General features: G+C 37.8%; 1 protein-coding gene across 2 annotated transcripts in view; it reads right to left on the bottom strand.

The window, feature by feature from the left end:
• Positions 1–17,448, bottom strand: part of fstl5 (follistatin-like 5) — a 122,388-nt gene that overhangs the window by 82,537 nt on the left and 22,403 nt on the right. For both annotated transcript variants that reach the window (XM_084132523.1, XM_084132522.1), the window contains exon 4: positions 7,666–7,914. In XM_084132523.1, the coding sequence (XP_083988649.1) occupies positions 7,666–7,914 (249 nt within the window). The remainder of the gene's footprint in view (positions 1–7,665; positions 7,915–17,448) is intronic.

Raw genomic sequence — 17,448 nt, 5'->3', positions numbered from 1 at the left:
CCGGTTTAATATCAGACAATATTTTCACGGACCAGCCTTTAAGGTGTGGCGGATAAATACAACAAAATATAATTATATGACCGGCATAAAAACTGGGGTATTTTTTAAATATAATAATAAACATGAATCCAGTGTGTAGGCCTACTCACAACTTTATTAGCAGCGTCCTCGTAACATCGTGCCTAAAGACAACTGAGAAAGCCGGAACACAAACAAAATGCCCCCAAAAGAAAAAAATCTCCATGTTTTCGTGCTGATGCGTTCATGTAACATGTAAGTGTCAGGATACAGGCACGGAGACAGAGGTAAGTGAATCCAAACACAGTTTTATTCAAATAGACAAGAGTGCAAGGCGAGTATTCAGAGTTCAGGTGCAGATTCGGTGAAGATCACTCAGTGCGGGGCAGACAACAGGTGAGCATGTTATCTTCAGGTTAGTTGATGTCAAGCAGTTACAGTTCATTAATACTTGTCTTTTCCCTTTCAGATGCAGTCGCTAGCAAGCAAGCTCGGAGTGAACACAGGAAGCTCAGGAGGATACAGGATCACTGGTAACATGGAGACAAACAGGATTTCTGGAGACAGCGGAACAATGATACAGAGGTTAGTGTTTCACAGGTGAGTATACGTTACTTTGCGGAATCGTGATGCATCAGAGACTTCAGGAGACAATGGATAATGGTCTGTTCCTGTTGGAGGCTTGACCATGAACTGAGGCTGTGGTGAGTGTTTTATAGAGCTTGCTGATTATGAACAGGTGCAGGTGATTAGTAATCTGGAGAGAGTGAATGCAGGTGTGCCAAAGAGGATTCTGGGAATTGTAGAGACAGACGGTGAACGTGACATTTTAATGGGGAAATTGACAGGAAAGGGGGGGTCCGGCAGCAAAGAGGGTATTGGGTTGGGCAGGACCAGCGGTGAAGAGGGCTTTGAGCTAAGCGGGACCAGCGGCGAAGGAAACTCTGGGCTGGACAGGACTGGCGCAGAATCAGCGGGCTCTGGCGCAGGATCAGCGGGCTCTGGCGCAGGATCAACGGGCTCTGGGCTGGACGGGACCAGCATATCAGGAAACTCGGGGGTTGGACGGAACCAGCATATCAGGAAACTCGGGGCTGGACGGGACCAGCATATCAGGAAACTCGGGGCTGGACGGGACCAGCATATCAGGAAACTCGGGGCTGGACGGGACCAGCATATCAGAGAACTCGGGGCTGGATTCATGGACCGCAGTCGATGCGCGTGCCGCCCACACACACAGAACAGCCACAATCAGCACCGTGTCCTCATGAGCAGATCCTAGTGCGGCGTACCCAGTCTCCGGCGGGCAGGCGACGGGCTCAGACTCTTGCTCAAAGACTGGCTCTGGCTCTTGCTCGAAGACTGGCCCTGGCTCTTGCTCGAAGACTGGTTCTGGCTCTTGCTCGAAGACTGGCTCTGGCTCGAAGACTGGTTCTGGCTCTTGCTCGAAGACTGGCTCTGGCTCTTGCTCGAAGACTGGCCCTGGCTCTTGCTCAAAGACTGGCTCTGGCTCTTGCTCGAAGACTGGCCCTGGCTCTTGCTCGAAGACTGGTTCTGGCTCTTGCTCGAAGACTGGCTCTGGCTCTGGCTCTTGCTCGAAGACTGGCTCTGGCTCTTGCTTGACAGGGCTGATGAGATGAGGATCGGGCTGGACGTGAAGATCTGGCTGGACGCAGAGATGTTGGTGCTGAAAAAGCTGTCTGGACCCATATCGCCCATATCCTCCCCTGTGACCTCCATGGACCCCACGGAAAACAGCTTTGCGGGTTCCCACAAAGGCCTGCTTACCGATCTCCATCTTCGACTGGAGGCTTTCACTGGAGGTTCTCTCTTTTTTTTTTTTTTAAGGTCAAGCCTTCTGTCAGGATACAGGCACGGAGACAGAGGTAAGTGAATCCAAACAGTTTTATTCAAATAGACAAGAGTGCAAGGTGAGTATTCAGAGTTCAGGTGCAGATTCGGTGAAGATCACTCAGTGCGGGCAAAGAGTATAGAAGTAACAAGAGGCAAAACTCCGTTGCAGTTTTGACAACAGCCACTAGGTGGCGCTTTGGTAGCGTGGCCGCCATTTTGGACTGAACCAACGGCTTTACCGTTAGCACAACTACTGTACAGCATTAACATTATGTCTGGAAATAATTGGAAACAAAGAAAACAGTGTTCTGCCATCAACTGCAACAACTACCAGTGTACAACCAATCAACTAGCATTTCATAGATTCCCCAAAGATCCAGAGAGGTAAAGTAGAAAAGGTTTTTATTAACTTTAAAGTGAGCTAACGTCAACGATAACAGGTGCTGTAACGTTAATGTAAGCTATCCCATAACCGCAGTAACAGTTTGCTAATGTTATGTATTTGGTCGAAATTGTCAAGACTCGAAATGGGCTTTTTAAATCGCATACTTTCAGAGATATATGAACACCTAACCTGGCAAATGACCGCTTTATTAATTCATTGTTATCACTAAATTAACCCTTTAACTAGTGTTACCTTTTTTTCGCATAAACATGAAAATCACTATCCAAACTTAAATGGTTGTAATTCAATAATGCTTTGGAATTTAGACCTATGGTTGGTCTTGTTTTAATTTGTCAGATTATTGTTGAAGTGAAATAAATTATGAAAGTGAAACAGAAAAAAGTTATATAAGTTTGAGTTTATTAAAATGCACAAATTTAAAATATATTTATATATATATATATATATATATATATATATATATATATATATATATATTTATATTTATTTATTTATTTATTTATTTATTTATTTATTTATTTATATTTATATATATATATATATATATATATATATATATATATATATATATATATATATATAACAAAATATATTTTACTCTAGAACTGCAAGAAAATGAAAGCAAAAAATCTGAACAAGTTGTGTTCCACATTTTAGGTTGATATTTCGCTTCCTCACCCTTTCTGCCGTGTGCTCTAACGTTACACGGTTTGGAGCTGCGCGCTCTTGCTCGCTCGCTCTAGATTCCGGGTGATTTTAGCTAATTTGTGGGCATCAGGGAGCCGCTATCAATATGCGGGAGACTCCCGGATCTTCCGGGAGACATGGGATGTCTGCTCTAGAGATATTAAAAACTAGAAACTACTTTTTAGTTCATTTAACCGCTTTTGAATTTGAACCGGTATCATTCAATTCTATGACAGCTGTGTTGCGTTCAGTCCAAGATGGCGGAGCTGCAGCTCTGCGCATGGGTGAGTTTGTTGCAATGGAACGTTCTATTGAGTTTCGCCTCTTGGTACTTCTATACTCTTTGGTGCGGGGCAGACAACAGGTGAGCATGTTATCTTCAGGTTAGTTGATGTCAAGCAGTTACAGTTCATTAATACTTGTCTTTTCCCTTTCAGATGCAGTCGCAAGCAAGCTCGGAGTGAACACAGGAAGCTCAGGAGGATACAGGATCACTGGTAACATGGAGTCAAACAGGATTTCTGGAGACAGCGGAACAATGATACAGAGGTTAGTGTTTCACAGGTGAGTATACGTTACTTTGCGGAATCGTGATGCATCAGAGACTTCAGGAGACAATGGATAATGGTCTGTTCCTGTTGGAGGCTTGACCATGAACTGAGGCTTTGGTGAGTGTTTTATAGAGCTTGCTGATTATGAACAGGTGCAGGTGATTAGTAATCTGGAGAGAGTGAATGCAGGTGTGCCAAAGAGGATTCTGGGAATTGTAGTGTAGAGACAGACGGTGAACATGACAGTAAGGGTGGCGCTGCCAATAAAGCACCTAAAAGCTGTCACAACGAACCGGCAAAATTAATGATTATGAGTATGTAAAATATAGCAGGAGACATTTTAATTGTTTACTAATAAACCAGTTTTTGTTATGTCCGTGTCGGCTGGAAAGATGAAGCGATGCTGACTCGCGATCTTCGCAGTAGTGAACGCGCCAGAGAGAAATGCACACTTCATACGGATTACATAAGCAGAGAGCAGTCTGTTTTCTTTCGTTTTGAATTGTTCTGTTTTAAAGTAGACATTTCAAGCTTTATATATATTTCTCAGGTCTGTGAGGCAAGTAGGCTACCTTATACGCTGAGTTTCGGTTAATTTATGAGACCAGCTCCAGCTCACGTGCCGGCGCCTCCGTGTCGTGATTATCTAATTGTTTATATATTTACTTCTTATTTATTAAATCCAGACAATTGGTTGATGAAACATTGATTAAAATTAAGATACAATTAATACAAAACTAAATTAAATTTAAAGACTTTGTGCTTTCTGTTTGAGGTCTCTGTGAAAGTTTTAAAGCAGTCTTTCAGTGCCACTTTCAGAGTGCTCACGTCCGTAACGGAGAACTGTCCCGTCCGTAACATTGTTTTTGTGAAATAAATTTCTAAATAAATGCGACTTATAGTCCAGTGCGACTTCGGCTATATATGTTTTTTCTTCTTCATGGCGCATTTTTTGACTGATGCGACTTATACTCCGGAGCGACTTATAGTCCGGAAAATACGGTAAGTTATTTATTATTTCTGTGCGGCCCGGTACCAAATGTCCCACGGACCGTTACCGGTCCACGGCCCGGGGGTTGGGGACCCCTGCCGTACAGCACTGAACAAAAGAGTTTCCTATGAAAGTAATGCTTTGTAATTGCACGAGATGTACTGCTGGGCTCGAATGTATGCTAGCAATTAGAAAAGCATTTACATTTTGCTTTGCCAACCCAACAGCTTGCATCCCATCGTTATCCAAACCCACCGCCTCATGCCAGACCATACAGCCCAACAGGCACAGAAAATCTGAAACCTCTTCCTTGCCTAGAGAGAACTCCTTCACCGCCTTCCCACTGGGAAATGGAAGTTCTGTAGCCTACAGCATATGTTCTGTGATGTTTTATTACTTAGCATTATGGCATCTACCCTGCTACTTCTAATCTTTGCCCTGGTCAGCACATAGTTTGGGAAGAATCAGCAGTCTCTTGATGTTCCGTGAAGCTTTCATCCTGCTGTTTTTGGTTAATTTGCTCTGGCGTATGCACAGGCCCCAAATCACTAGGCTCTGACAATATCAGTATTTGTAAACACCGCCTAGCCAGACAATCAAAAGCCCTAAGAGACAGGAAAAAATATTGGAGTGGCACAGCGATGGAAACATGGAGTATAAATGAAGCATTAGAGAAGAATAGTATGCAGACTCTGGCACTTAATTGGGCACTGCTGAGTGCAAATAGCAAAGAGATGACTGATTTCTACACACATAAAGAAGACAAGCACTATTTTTGTATTTACAATAATCAGTCTACTTAATTATGAAAAGGTACAAATGCTTCTGCATTCACTGATCTATACATGTTTACATTAGATGTGTCTGTAGTCCAATCAAATCCAATGCATTTACTGTTTTCTAGTAAACAAACAAACAAAAAACATCTAAATATCCATAGGCGAAATACATTTACCTGAGAAACAAGACTTGTTTTCAGAGAATATATCTTGCATGATGTGTATTTTTCTTTCCCATTTGAAATATTTACATATAAATATATATATATATATATATATATATATATATATATATATATATATATATATATCGATATATATCGATATATATCGCAATCTCCATTTTACACAGAAAAATCGGGATTCTCAATTTATCCAGAATCGTGCAGCTCTAATATATTAAATTAAATATGTATACATATTAAATTAATTTGCTATATTTTTATTTATTTAATATATATATACACATTAGAATCTGAATCTGAATGCTCTACTCTTATTTTCATTTGAAGGGAGAGAGAGAAATAAAGACAGGAGAAAGCAGGAGAGGATAGTGCAGTCAAGCATCTTCCACCCCCAGAATCAAAGCCTCCCTTCAAAGTTCATCAGCCTACTTTGTCTCTTTTTCTTTTTAGAACATAAACATTTTCCTCCAAAGCTCTTAAAACTCCCGAAAATAAGCACAGAAATTATGCTGTGAGTGCACCTGCTATTGTGAAAACCATTAGGGCCTATTTGATACAATACTGATAATTAGAACGCCTAATTATCCAATCCAATCCAATCATCTCTCTAGTTATCAAATTTCTACAGTTTAATATTTAAAATTTTCAACTGAGGAGAACAAACCAACCATTTTCTAAAACCACATACATTATTGAAATAACAATAATAATAAAAAACAATTAGACAAATATCCTGTTAAGCAAATGCACGAAAAAAACAAACAAAAAAACAATCTTTAGAGGGCAATTTTGCAATCCGACATTGTGTTGTCTTCTGTGAAACTGATTTGCAGGACAATCATCTATTTTACATGAACCATTCATCTCTCTGGCTCCCCAAACTTGCACTGATTGGCCCAAGCATGTCAATATCATCGTCTGATGGCCAAATGCTTTGACTGAGATTTGATTTGAGAGGGCCTTTAGAGGTTTGATTTCTTGGTCAGAATGTGGAAGTGGAGAGATGAAGAGTTTGAAGAATTTTCCTGCACATATATGAAGTAGTTAGGGTGGTGTATTGCATTAGGTGCTGTCAGGCCTTAGTGTACTTGACAAAACCCAACAAAAAAAAGAGATGATATACTGTGGTATGGGAACATACAATTTCAGCATTGTTTTGAAATCTTTCATATACCAACTTGTTTGGAACAATAATGAAGGTCCATTACTTCAACAGACACATTTAATTTGTTCATCTAAACTAAAGTCATCTTCAAAAGTGTAAAGTTGTCTCAATAAATCTGGTTCTTATCCAGAAATTAAACTTCTAATAAATTAGCCAGCAGAACATCAATGATCATCCAAATGGGCAACAACTGATATTTGTACTGTTTTCAAAATGAATCCTGGTTTAAGGAAGTTAAGTTCCTAATTCTAAATCAGATTTTACAAGCACAACACAATATGGACGTTTCATTCATTAGTGGCCATTACTAGTCCATTAGAGCTGGACATAATTTCAGAGAATCGTGATTATGCAAACCAAAACAGCCTCTCTCTTTCTTGGAAAATAAATGTCTCAAATACATGTCCTTTGCCTCGCTGCACACATCAGGATGTGCTGTTCTTATAACTCCACATCATTTTCAGAAGTTACAAAACAATTAAAGATGATTGCTGCAAGCAAATAAAGCACTAAAGCACTTCAATACTAAAACATCATTTTTTTATGATTTTGAAAAGTTATGCTTACCAAGGCTGCATTTATTTAATCAGAAATACAGTAAAGACAGTAATATTGTGAATTATTATTACAATTTAAAATAACTTTCCATTTGAATATATTTTAAAATGTAATGTATTCCTGTGATGGCAAAGCTGAATTTTCAGCATCATACTCAAGTCTTCAGTGTCACATGAAACTTTAGAAATCTTTCTAAGATCAATATCAATGTTGAAAACAGTTTATTAAACTGCTTAATATTTTCGTGGAAATATTTTTTCAGGATTCTCTAATGAATAAAAAGTTCAACAGGACAGAATTTATTTGAGAACAGATTTTTTTTGGTAACATTATAAATGTCTTTACAATCACTTTTGATCAATTGAATGCGTCCTTGCTGAATAAAAGTAAAATATGAATAAAAAGTACTCATGCAGCTGCAGCTGGACAGTGATGGACAATATACCGTAACAAATCATATTGGTTCCATACCTTTGTAGAAGCATTCCTCGCTGTGCATGATGGTTATTCTCTGATGGGCCATACAGGAAGCTTTGTGAAGCTCACAGTGGTTCTGGTAGAGTTTGCCGTCAGATCCACACACAGGTTTGTAATGTGGTTTGCAGCGATCCAGACACTGACATTCTCCTTCACCTGTTTCTCGGTCAACCACACAGTGCTTCCCCAAACCACAGTACTTATGTTCACAGGGCCCAGGAAAGCCATTCTGACCAAGGAACCCTGCAAAGACACGGCAAATACAGGGGAAATCATGTTAATTTGTAATGTTACCCGAAGAAACATGCCATGTTCATTCACTTTACTTCATTAGAAGTCAATGTGTTCTTTTTCATATCATGGAATCAAAGTTTAAATATAAGTTTCATCCCACATCCAACTAAGCAATGAACTTACTGTATTTTAAAACACACACTTTATAAAATAAAGCACAGTAAAAAGAGCAGAGATAGAGAAGTTATGAACAATCTCACAATTGTTTTGTCATGCCATACAGTAGCTTTGTATTTGTGGTTTTGACAATGCTGGCAGAAAATATGTATGACTGTAATAAAACATAGCCTGAACTCTAGCACGCTTCCACTAATTATCAATTACAGAGATATGAGCTCCACTCCTCCTGCAGAAGATAAATTCATAAAGATTAACTATTGAAAATGCACAGTCACATTTTAGATCTCAGTTCCCCTGTGCAATAGCAGTTACATTTGAGTAAGAGAACTTAATAAAAGAAGCCTGTAAAAGCCATAAATAAAAACTCAGGGATTATATATAAAAAATAAAAAAAATGAAAGGAGAACTATAGTTTGTTTGAAAAGTTAGAACATAGCCTAAAATGTGCATAACCTTTTGATTGTATTGTATATATATATTTTCAATCAATATATATCAATATATATCTATCTATATATATACACACACACAAACAAACATATACACATATGAAAATTACATCTAATTAAATGAAAATCCTTTCTCCAATTTAAACAAAACTCTACAGCAAAATTCCCAATGCAAAACTCTATAGCAAAATTCACAACAATCATGTTCAATACATCACAGAAAACTAAGTAAATAGCTTTTAGTCACACTGTCCTTTAGAGAGTTAGAGACCTTTTAGATGCGTGTAAATAAATTATGACTTCTTTCATCAAGTACCACATAATGACGACCTTCTCCCAGCAGGTTGTTGTAGTAAAAAGAGAAAATTGGCTTTTGCCAGCAGGGTGGACAGAAGCCAAGATAGTGTCTAATTGGTATGCACACAGTGCCTCGCCTTGACCACGGTGACATCAAAGACAAATGACTAATTCAGTCGCAACGATTTGTTATTGATGAGTCAGCTTTTCAAAGAGAAAAGAGTGAGTCTGAGAGCGAGAGAAGGAACGCTTGATTCTGATGAAGGGTTTGGGTGAAGGTGTGGTGTCCGGCTTTCATCTGCCCACCATCAAACATGGACTTTTCATCCCGGTAAAAGCCATCGCGAGAATCCTAAACAGAGTGCCATATAATAATGGAAAAATGATCAATGTCTGCACTGAAGTAACAGTACAAAAGAAGTAGTAATCAAAAAAGTGAGCCAACAAAAAGTTGACAGCAGCAGAAACAGAAGACAAATTCCAACGACCTGAAGAGGTCAAAGCAATGCAGCGGTCTTCACCGGGGAACGATTCCTCTACCTGACACCGACAGCAAAGCCATGACTGAGCAATAACTGAGCTCCGCTCTCCCGGCTGGTCTCTGAACCTAGTGTCAGCCCTTAGGTGCTGATTATAGCAGTTCCATGACATGAATGATAACTAATAAGAGCACAGCACAGCGCTTCAGAGATGGATACAGTCATATCTATTCATACAGATGTACACCCGAAGACCGCCAGACAAAATAAAGGACGAGCGTATCAGTTACTCTGTATTTGTGAATATTTTCTAATAGCTGTGCGAAAGAACAACACAGTGGTGAATGCTTGTCATATCTTAGCTATTGTAATTGATATCCGTCTGCACAAAGCCATTTGTGATGATAAATTGAGCAGTGTCTGGTTTCAGAAGGAAAAAAAAAAATACCATTCTTTTTCTCCAAAGAGAAACTGATTTTTAACCACTCTGTATAACCATTTCAAGGCAGACCTACCATGAGCTCCGAGGTTATTAATCAATGCTGCTATTCTGTATATGTGTGAGTGTGTGTGACGTTACACAACAATAAAAATGTAAACCAAATGTCCCCACAAAGATAGTAATACTAATAATTTTTGACCTTGTGGGGAACCCATGAGGAAAATATTATAAATCATACTAAATTATGTTTTTTGAAAATGTAAAAACATAGAAAGTTTTCTGTGATGGGTATGTTTAGGGTTAGGGCTCGACAATGGCATTAGCTCAGTATAAAAACCATTACGTCAATGGAATGTCCTCCTCATACTGATACTGATAGTACCAATGTGTTTGTGCGTGTGTGTGTGTGTGTGTGTGTGTGTGTTTGTGGCATATTTTGGTTTGTGACCAAATTTGAAATCCCTATGGAGTTCTCTATGAAGGAAAAAGAATTGTAAAAAATACCTCTGGAATCAGACTGATAAAAAGACAGCAAGAATCACTTTCTACACACGATGCTACAAAACTTAGAGTTAGATGCACAAAATTTGTCTGCAGTGAGGCAATGTTTTCTTAATGCATTACCAGGGCTACTACAAGATTGACTGAATCGAATCTTCGAAAAAAAAATAAAAAAATGCTCAAATATAAGAGCCCTGAGTCTAGAACAATGAATATCCCTTACTATATACTGTTATCAGAGCTGTGTTTTACCTTTGTTTTTCGAAAATAAAATTGCACCTTTTTTTTATGCACATGCTCAAACAATAATGAATTTGGATATAGCCACTGGCCACTTTTTATTACTTTTACTTTTGTTTAAATATATATATAAAAAAAACAACATAGCCTGAAAGACTAGGGACAAGACAAGTGGAAGCAAACAACACATTAAGATGAATGATGTAGGTCATAAAAAAACCTCACTTTAGTTGCTCTCAGTGAATTTGGCATTAAAGTGTTTTCAAAGTCTGCGTAAAGGCTTTCAACTAAACACTGACACAGCAGCGCTTGAATGAGCGGTGACACGTCAAACTTTCAGAGCCTTTGTTTAAACACATGGGTTTTGTCTCTTTCCTCTTAACACTGCGTGATCGTTTCATTCTCTTGTCACTACCAAAGGTGCGAGTCCCAGACCATCTGATGTTTTCCAGCACAGAAGCCGGTCCTTAGGGACTCTGGGTAATGTAGTAAACAACACTCGGCAGCTTTCAGCTCGGCTCGCTGCAGCCCTTTAAGAAGCCTCTGTGGACTCTGCTCCTCCAAAACAGAGGAAACATCCGGATAAACAGCCTTCAAACAACGCTTCAAACTCCTCATGAAAGACAACACAGAAACACGCTGCGCTCACCTGCCTGCCATTACTCCTCCATCTGCTCTCTCTTTACCAACTACTCTGAGATTCTTTTAAACAAACCAAATCTCTCCCGGAGTCGTTCCCGGAGTGCAGACTGAGATATCACAAAACGATGGGTTCTCATCACTCTGGGGGTTGTATTAAAGCACCTGGCTGAGAGGAGCCGTATTTATAGACCGCTTTGCTATGGAAAAGGTGGAAAAACACTAAGTTTGATGTGCTCCCGGTTTTCATTCATTAAACATGCTTCTGTACAATCACTATGCACAACGATTCACGTCTCAGCACTGGCTAAATTAAAGTGAGACGGCGCAGCATCTCAGGCGTAATGATCTGCGATCTGCTTCCTCCGAGGCGCGTCACTTTGAATCAGTTGTGGCATTATTTCTCATTTATTATTTTATTTTCCTTTATTACCTGACTCTGATCAGCTCTAATAAATCTGTTGAAAGGAACGAGAGCAGCTACGGAACACAATAACAAACTGCAACGAGATGTCTTAGAAGGACAATAAACATTGTCACTGCATGCACTGTAATTCACGTATTTGAATTATTAATAAACACAAATATCAGTCTATGATGAAGCGCTTCAAACAAAGTTTGACCCTTAAACTCTGACCCTTAAATTTCAGTTCACAAGTACTATTATAGTAATTTTAAGTCAAGCTTATTTGATATCTCAAGATGTAAAGATGTTCTCTCATACATTGTAATGCTGGTATATTGCAGTGATTGAACAGAGAGCTTTTCATATAGAAATGAAGAATTCAATAATGTTTCCTCATAGAGGCCTTTAATCACATTTACCCAACGCAAGCAACTTACTGTGCCTCAAAGAGAATAAACTTCTCAAAGGGAACAAATGCTGAATTTTCATTTCTTTTTCATCTTTTTAGCTCTGAGATTGAGCCAAACTCAGTCAATAATGTGAATGTTTCTGTGAATTTGAATTGCAGGAATGTTTTCCTTATATCTAATGAGAGATTGTATATTCTACACACCTTTATATATATATATATATATATATATATATATATATATATATATATATATATATATATATACACATTAATAAATACATTATCATTATAAATATACTTATAGATTATATAATACATTTATAAATTTATATAAATTAATGCACAATATATTACCAAATATATAGCTTAGTTTCAATGAATTGTCTTTATTAACTGGGGATGATTCTTTAAGTTCTGAAGGTTACAGAAAGCTTTCATAGTACACTGTATAAGACTTCAAAGGATCAAGGACAATTTGTTTCCCTCTTTAAGGTTGAAGACAACCATTTATTCTACCGTTATCTTCCTTATTAATGTTTAGATCATCAATGAAAAAGAAAATGAACCACCATTAGATGGCAACATTGTTTATCTTCAATCAGTCTCAAAAGATCTTCTATGAAAAAACAACAATGCAGACCCAATGACTGTTTGAATGCAAATTTAGTCCAATCGACTTTTGCCTGAACTTTAAGAAATTACAAACTGACTATAAGAGGGTAAAGGCATCCTACAGCTAATGACAAGCCAGGCGCCGTTATAGACTGGTTCCCATAAAGCAGTAGATATGGTGTTCAATAGAAAGCAACACAGCTCAGAGGTGGAATCTGTAAAGTGTTAAGATCTGCACAACGAGTGGAGTTTAACCCCATTAAAATGCAGCAGTCATTAAGTCCCACTGAGTAACACTATTTATGAGGCACCATGCTTCAGTAATTGTACACCCCGCAGAAACCTCACCCTGCTAATTCATATAGCATTAAACCATTTCTGTGCCATTGAGCAATTCCACCGACTATCACTGTATGCATCAACTATACTCTTTCAGGGTTTTTCAAGAGTTTCTTGTAGAACAAGGGGGTCTGTGGAAAAGAAAATCTGAGTAAAAAATGTAAATAAATAAATAATAATAATACAAATTTTATTAAAATAAATCAATTGTAATGAGCGGAGCGAGAGAAGGCAGGCAGAGATGTGGATCTAACTGCAGTGGTTTTAATGTAAGAAACAAAAGTCAAAACAAAACAAAACGAAGACTAGGGACAAGACAAGTGGAAGCAAACAACACAATTACAAGCTTAAGATAACGAGCTAAGACGACACACCTGGAGGAGACAATGAAAGGGAAATCAACATGAAAAACTACAAAAGGTATATTGTCACATAACACAGAAGCATACTGTCACATAACACGGATCCGTGACACGTACAAAAATGTAAAATCTAGTGAGTTACGTAGGGTAATGGAAGCTCTCCCATAGTGCCCTGAAATATTAACTATATAATGCTGAAAAGCACTGATAAATACATTTCATCTAATTAAAAATGAACTATTTAACCTAATATTTAGGATGTTGTGCCACTTTTTTTTAGCAAAATAACATACCCACATCAAATTCTATTGAAATCAATAGTCTTTTGTGCATTTTGTGCATTGCTGCCAATGCAGAACGTTCCAAATTAGTCACTTATGAGGTTCCATTTCAGTTAGAATGCCGCCTTAGAAGACAGCTGCCAATGTAGGCAGCGGACAGCTCACTAGGTTTTCGAAAAGAGTCCATGTGGCTTCCAAAACAGCCACTTAACTGGAAAAAGGGGTAAAAACAAAGTGAGTAAAGGAGTGACAGAGAGAGAGAAAGAGCAGCAGGCATCCGTTACTACAGAAAAAAGTTTAGATTTCTAACCATTCTCAGCCTTAGGTCTAAATGAGCAAATATCACTGTCTTGTTTATTCATATAGTCTACCATTCATTTAGTTGTCTATTTCTATAGTATGCCACCACTGCAGTTTAATTTACTGAGTTGGCAAGATTCAGTCCAGGCCAGATGCACCAGAACTGCAACAATAGAAAAACTGAGATAATGTTTTTTGGTGCTAACTAAACTCCACATTTGGAGGAGAAATAAAAAAAATAGTCTGAAATAGTCTAATTTGTACTTTGTGAATGGATTATTTGTGCTTTTAGCTGAATACTAATAAAGCATTAAAAGGATAGTTTTGTCATAATTTACTCACCCTCAAGTTGTTCCAAATCTGTATGAGATTCTTTGTTCTGTTGAACACAAAAGAAGATATTTTGAAGAATGTTGGTAACCAGACAGTTGACGATAGCCATTGACTTCCATTGTAGAAGTAAAAATACTATGGTATGGTAATACAAGTCAATGGGTGCCGTCAACTGTCTGGTTACCAACATTCTTCAAAATATTTTCTTTTGTGTTCAACAGAACAAAGAAACTCATACAGGTTTGTAAAAACTTGAGGGTGAGTTCTATCCCTTTAAATAATTTATTAGCATTATATGTAGATGGGCTATAAGAACCGCTAAAGTGGGGCTTTTAAAAACACTCTCAGCAAGAGGTGTCTGGTTTTTCTGGCAATGTCGCTGAGACAACATCTGTTAAGAGCAACAACAGAAGCGTTCATCTCCCATATGAGTCTTTTGAGATTCATTACCTTCCATGTGCAAATCCCTTTGTTGAAATTAGACACCCTCATGCTTCATTGGCTTTTTCTGCTAATGAATATTCATGAAATTCAATATTAACTTTTCCTACTGAGTTGAACACTTATTCTGGAATTAAATTAAAGGTCTTAATGGTCAAAGACCAATTTGAGAAATAATAGTGCTCAGACTTTTACCACACTGGCCGCTGTGGCCTGTTCTTATAGGAATACTCCAGTTTTAAATTTAATCTGTGATATTGTGTTGATTAGCTCACAAAATAATTTAGATTCATCTTTAAAAAAAAGCAAACATCGAGATTACAGTCAGGCACTTACAATGGAAGTAATGGGGCAAATTTTGGCCCCATTTTTTATTTATAAATAAATAGCCTAAATAAAACAAAAACTACAGTAATCAATCAAATGTGAAAAAACACTGCATATTCATTACTGTATAATTTAAATATAGATGGATCTTTTTATTTAGTCAAGAGCAGTGAGTAATTTATTTGTCCTTTGTTTGACTGAACATTAAACAGTGTTTGAACATTAAAACACAGCAGCAGGTTTATTAGATTTATTATTTATCGTGCATTTCTACTTGTACTGAACCCCGAATATTCCTTCAAGCATCCAATTACAAAATATCATCTTCCTCTCCTCTTTAGGCATGCAAAATAATATAGCATTTAGCAAAAATCTGCATAAATAGAATTCAATTACATTAAGTGATCAAACATGAACAAGTACACATGGGATGTTCAGTAGCTGATGAACAGGTGAATGTATTAAAGGTCCCGTATTATGCCCCTTTTCACAAGATGTAAAATAAGTCTCTGATGTCCCCAGAGTGTGTATGTGAAGTTTCAGCTCAAAATACCCAACAGATCATTTTTTACAGCATGTTTAAATTGTCATTTTTTGGGGCACAGAAAAACGCGCTGTTTTAGTGTGTGCCCTTTAAATGCAAATAAGCTGCTGCTGGACGACCCAGGGGGCGGAGCTTCATGAGCTCGCGCTCAGTCTCTCAGGACAATTTCATCTCACGGAATGATGATAATATCAGAAACTCTCAGTAACGGTGTTCATTTCGAGTCGGACAATAATGCCTACAGAGTCAGAGTGCTGTATAGAGATGAAACAGGTATAGTTTAGTAGTTTAATTACGGTTATTATAACGTATTTGTCATCTGCTTGTATGTATCCATTATTTATTAATAGCCTACAAGTCTGCTGTCTGAATGATTATCAAACAAACATATACTGATGAGTTTAATAAAGTTTATTGTACATCCAGGGGCGTAGTTTGTGGGGGGGACGGGGGGGAGATAACCCCCCCAATATTTAAATCTATGCATTACAACCCCCCCAATATTTATACCATGATCACAATATCAAGAGGCATTCCCAAACTTCAACCCCCCCAATGTTCAAACCAAATCTACGCCCTTGTGTACATCACACAAAAGATGAAGCGTCAGTTTTACTTCAGAAAATCACCGTAAGAGCTGAGTAAACACAGTAAGTTATAAGAAGTGCGCAAGTACATAAACGAATTTCAGTAGAGTTGAGGGAGCATTCCTGTGGGCGGAGGTTAGTCAAAAAACTGTTCTAGTGACGTCATTAAAGAAGGAAGTAGAGGGATGTAGTCCAAACGGGCCGTTCGATGTAGGCGACTTCTGTTAAATAAAATATCTCGCTTGGCATTGAACTTTGAGCTTTATAATTTTACAGATATTATTTATGCTCTAACAGCAACATTACACACTAACTAAAGTTTGAAACATGGGATCACGAAGAACGGGACCTTTAAAAGTTAGGATCAAGGGACCAGGCCTGCTTTTGTGCTATGAGCATGCTAAGAGCTCTATTGTATGGAAGCTTGTTTCCGCCACAGAATAAAACATTTTAAAAGATAATTGCGACTTTTTATCTCACAATTGCGAGTTTACATAATTCTGACTTTATCTCTCAGAATTGCGAGATATAAAGTCAGAATTGCGTGAAATAAAGTCGCAATTGCGAGAAAAAAGTGAGAATTCTGACTTTATAAGACGCAATTGCGACTTTATTTCACGCAATTCTGACTTTATATTTTGCAGTTCTGACTTTATAAGACGCAATTGCGACTTTATTTCACGCAATTCTGACTTTATATCTCGCAATTCTGACTTTATAACACGCAATTGCGACTTTATTTCACGCAATTCTGACTTTATATCTCGCAATTCTGAGAAATAAAGTCAGAATTGCGAGATGTAAACTCACAATTGTGAGATAAAAAGTCGCAATTATCTTTTAAAATGTTTTATTCTGTGGCGGAAACAAGCTTCCATACTATTGGCACCCATGTTCGTATTTGGAAAAATGTAAAAAAAGAAAGAAAGCTTTTGAAAGAAAGTTGCCTGCATGCTATGAGAGCTGGGTTTGAGTAATAGTGTCGAGTGGCTGGTGGTCCAAATACACTACCTCCAATTTTCATACTATTTAAAAAAGCTATTCTTCAACCCAAAAAGATGTAATTTCACCCTCAGAAGTGAGATATTTTGAGTTCAGCTGGATATGCCAACCACTTCATTTAAGATTCCATTTACAGGGCATTCTGCTGTGCGCTTGTGCAGGCTTTCTTAGTTTTTCTCTTTTCCAAATTCTGACAGCCAATTTCAGTTGGCTTCATATTATTTCCAGCTATATTTTGTATTCTGCACTTTGAATTCACAAAGCAGGCAACATTTGCCATGTCAAAAATGAAGCCGAAAGCAGTTTGTCTTGACTATACTGAATGTATTCACCACTAAAGCTTAATGTACTTCAAAAGTTGAAATAATTA

This window comes from Abramis brama (genome assembly GCF_963993115.1).
Source record: "Abramis brama genome assembly, chromosome: 13".
Taxonomy (NCBI): Eukaryota; Metazoa; Chordata; class Actinopteri; order Cypriniformes; family Leuciscidae; genus Abramis; species Abramis brama.
Note: the sequence above shows the minus strand (reverse complement) of the source record. Positions and strands in the feature narration are given on the sequence as shown.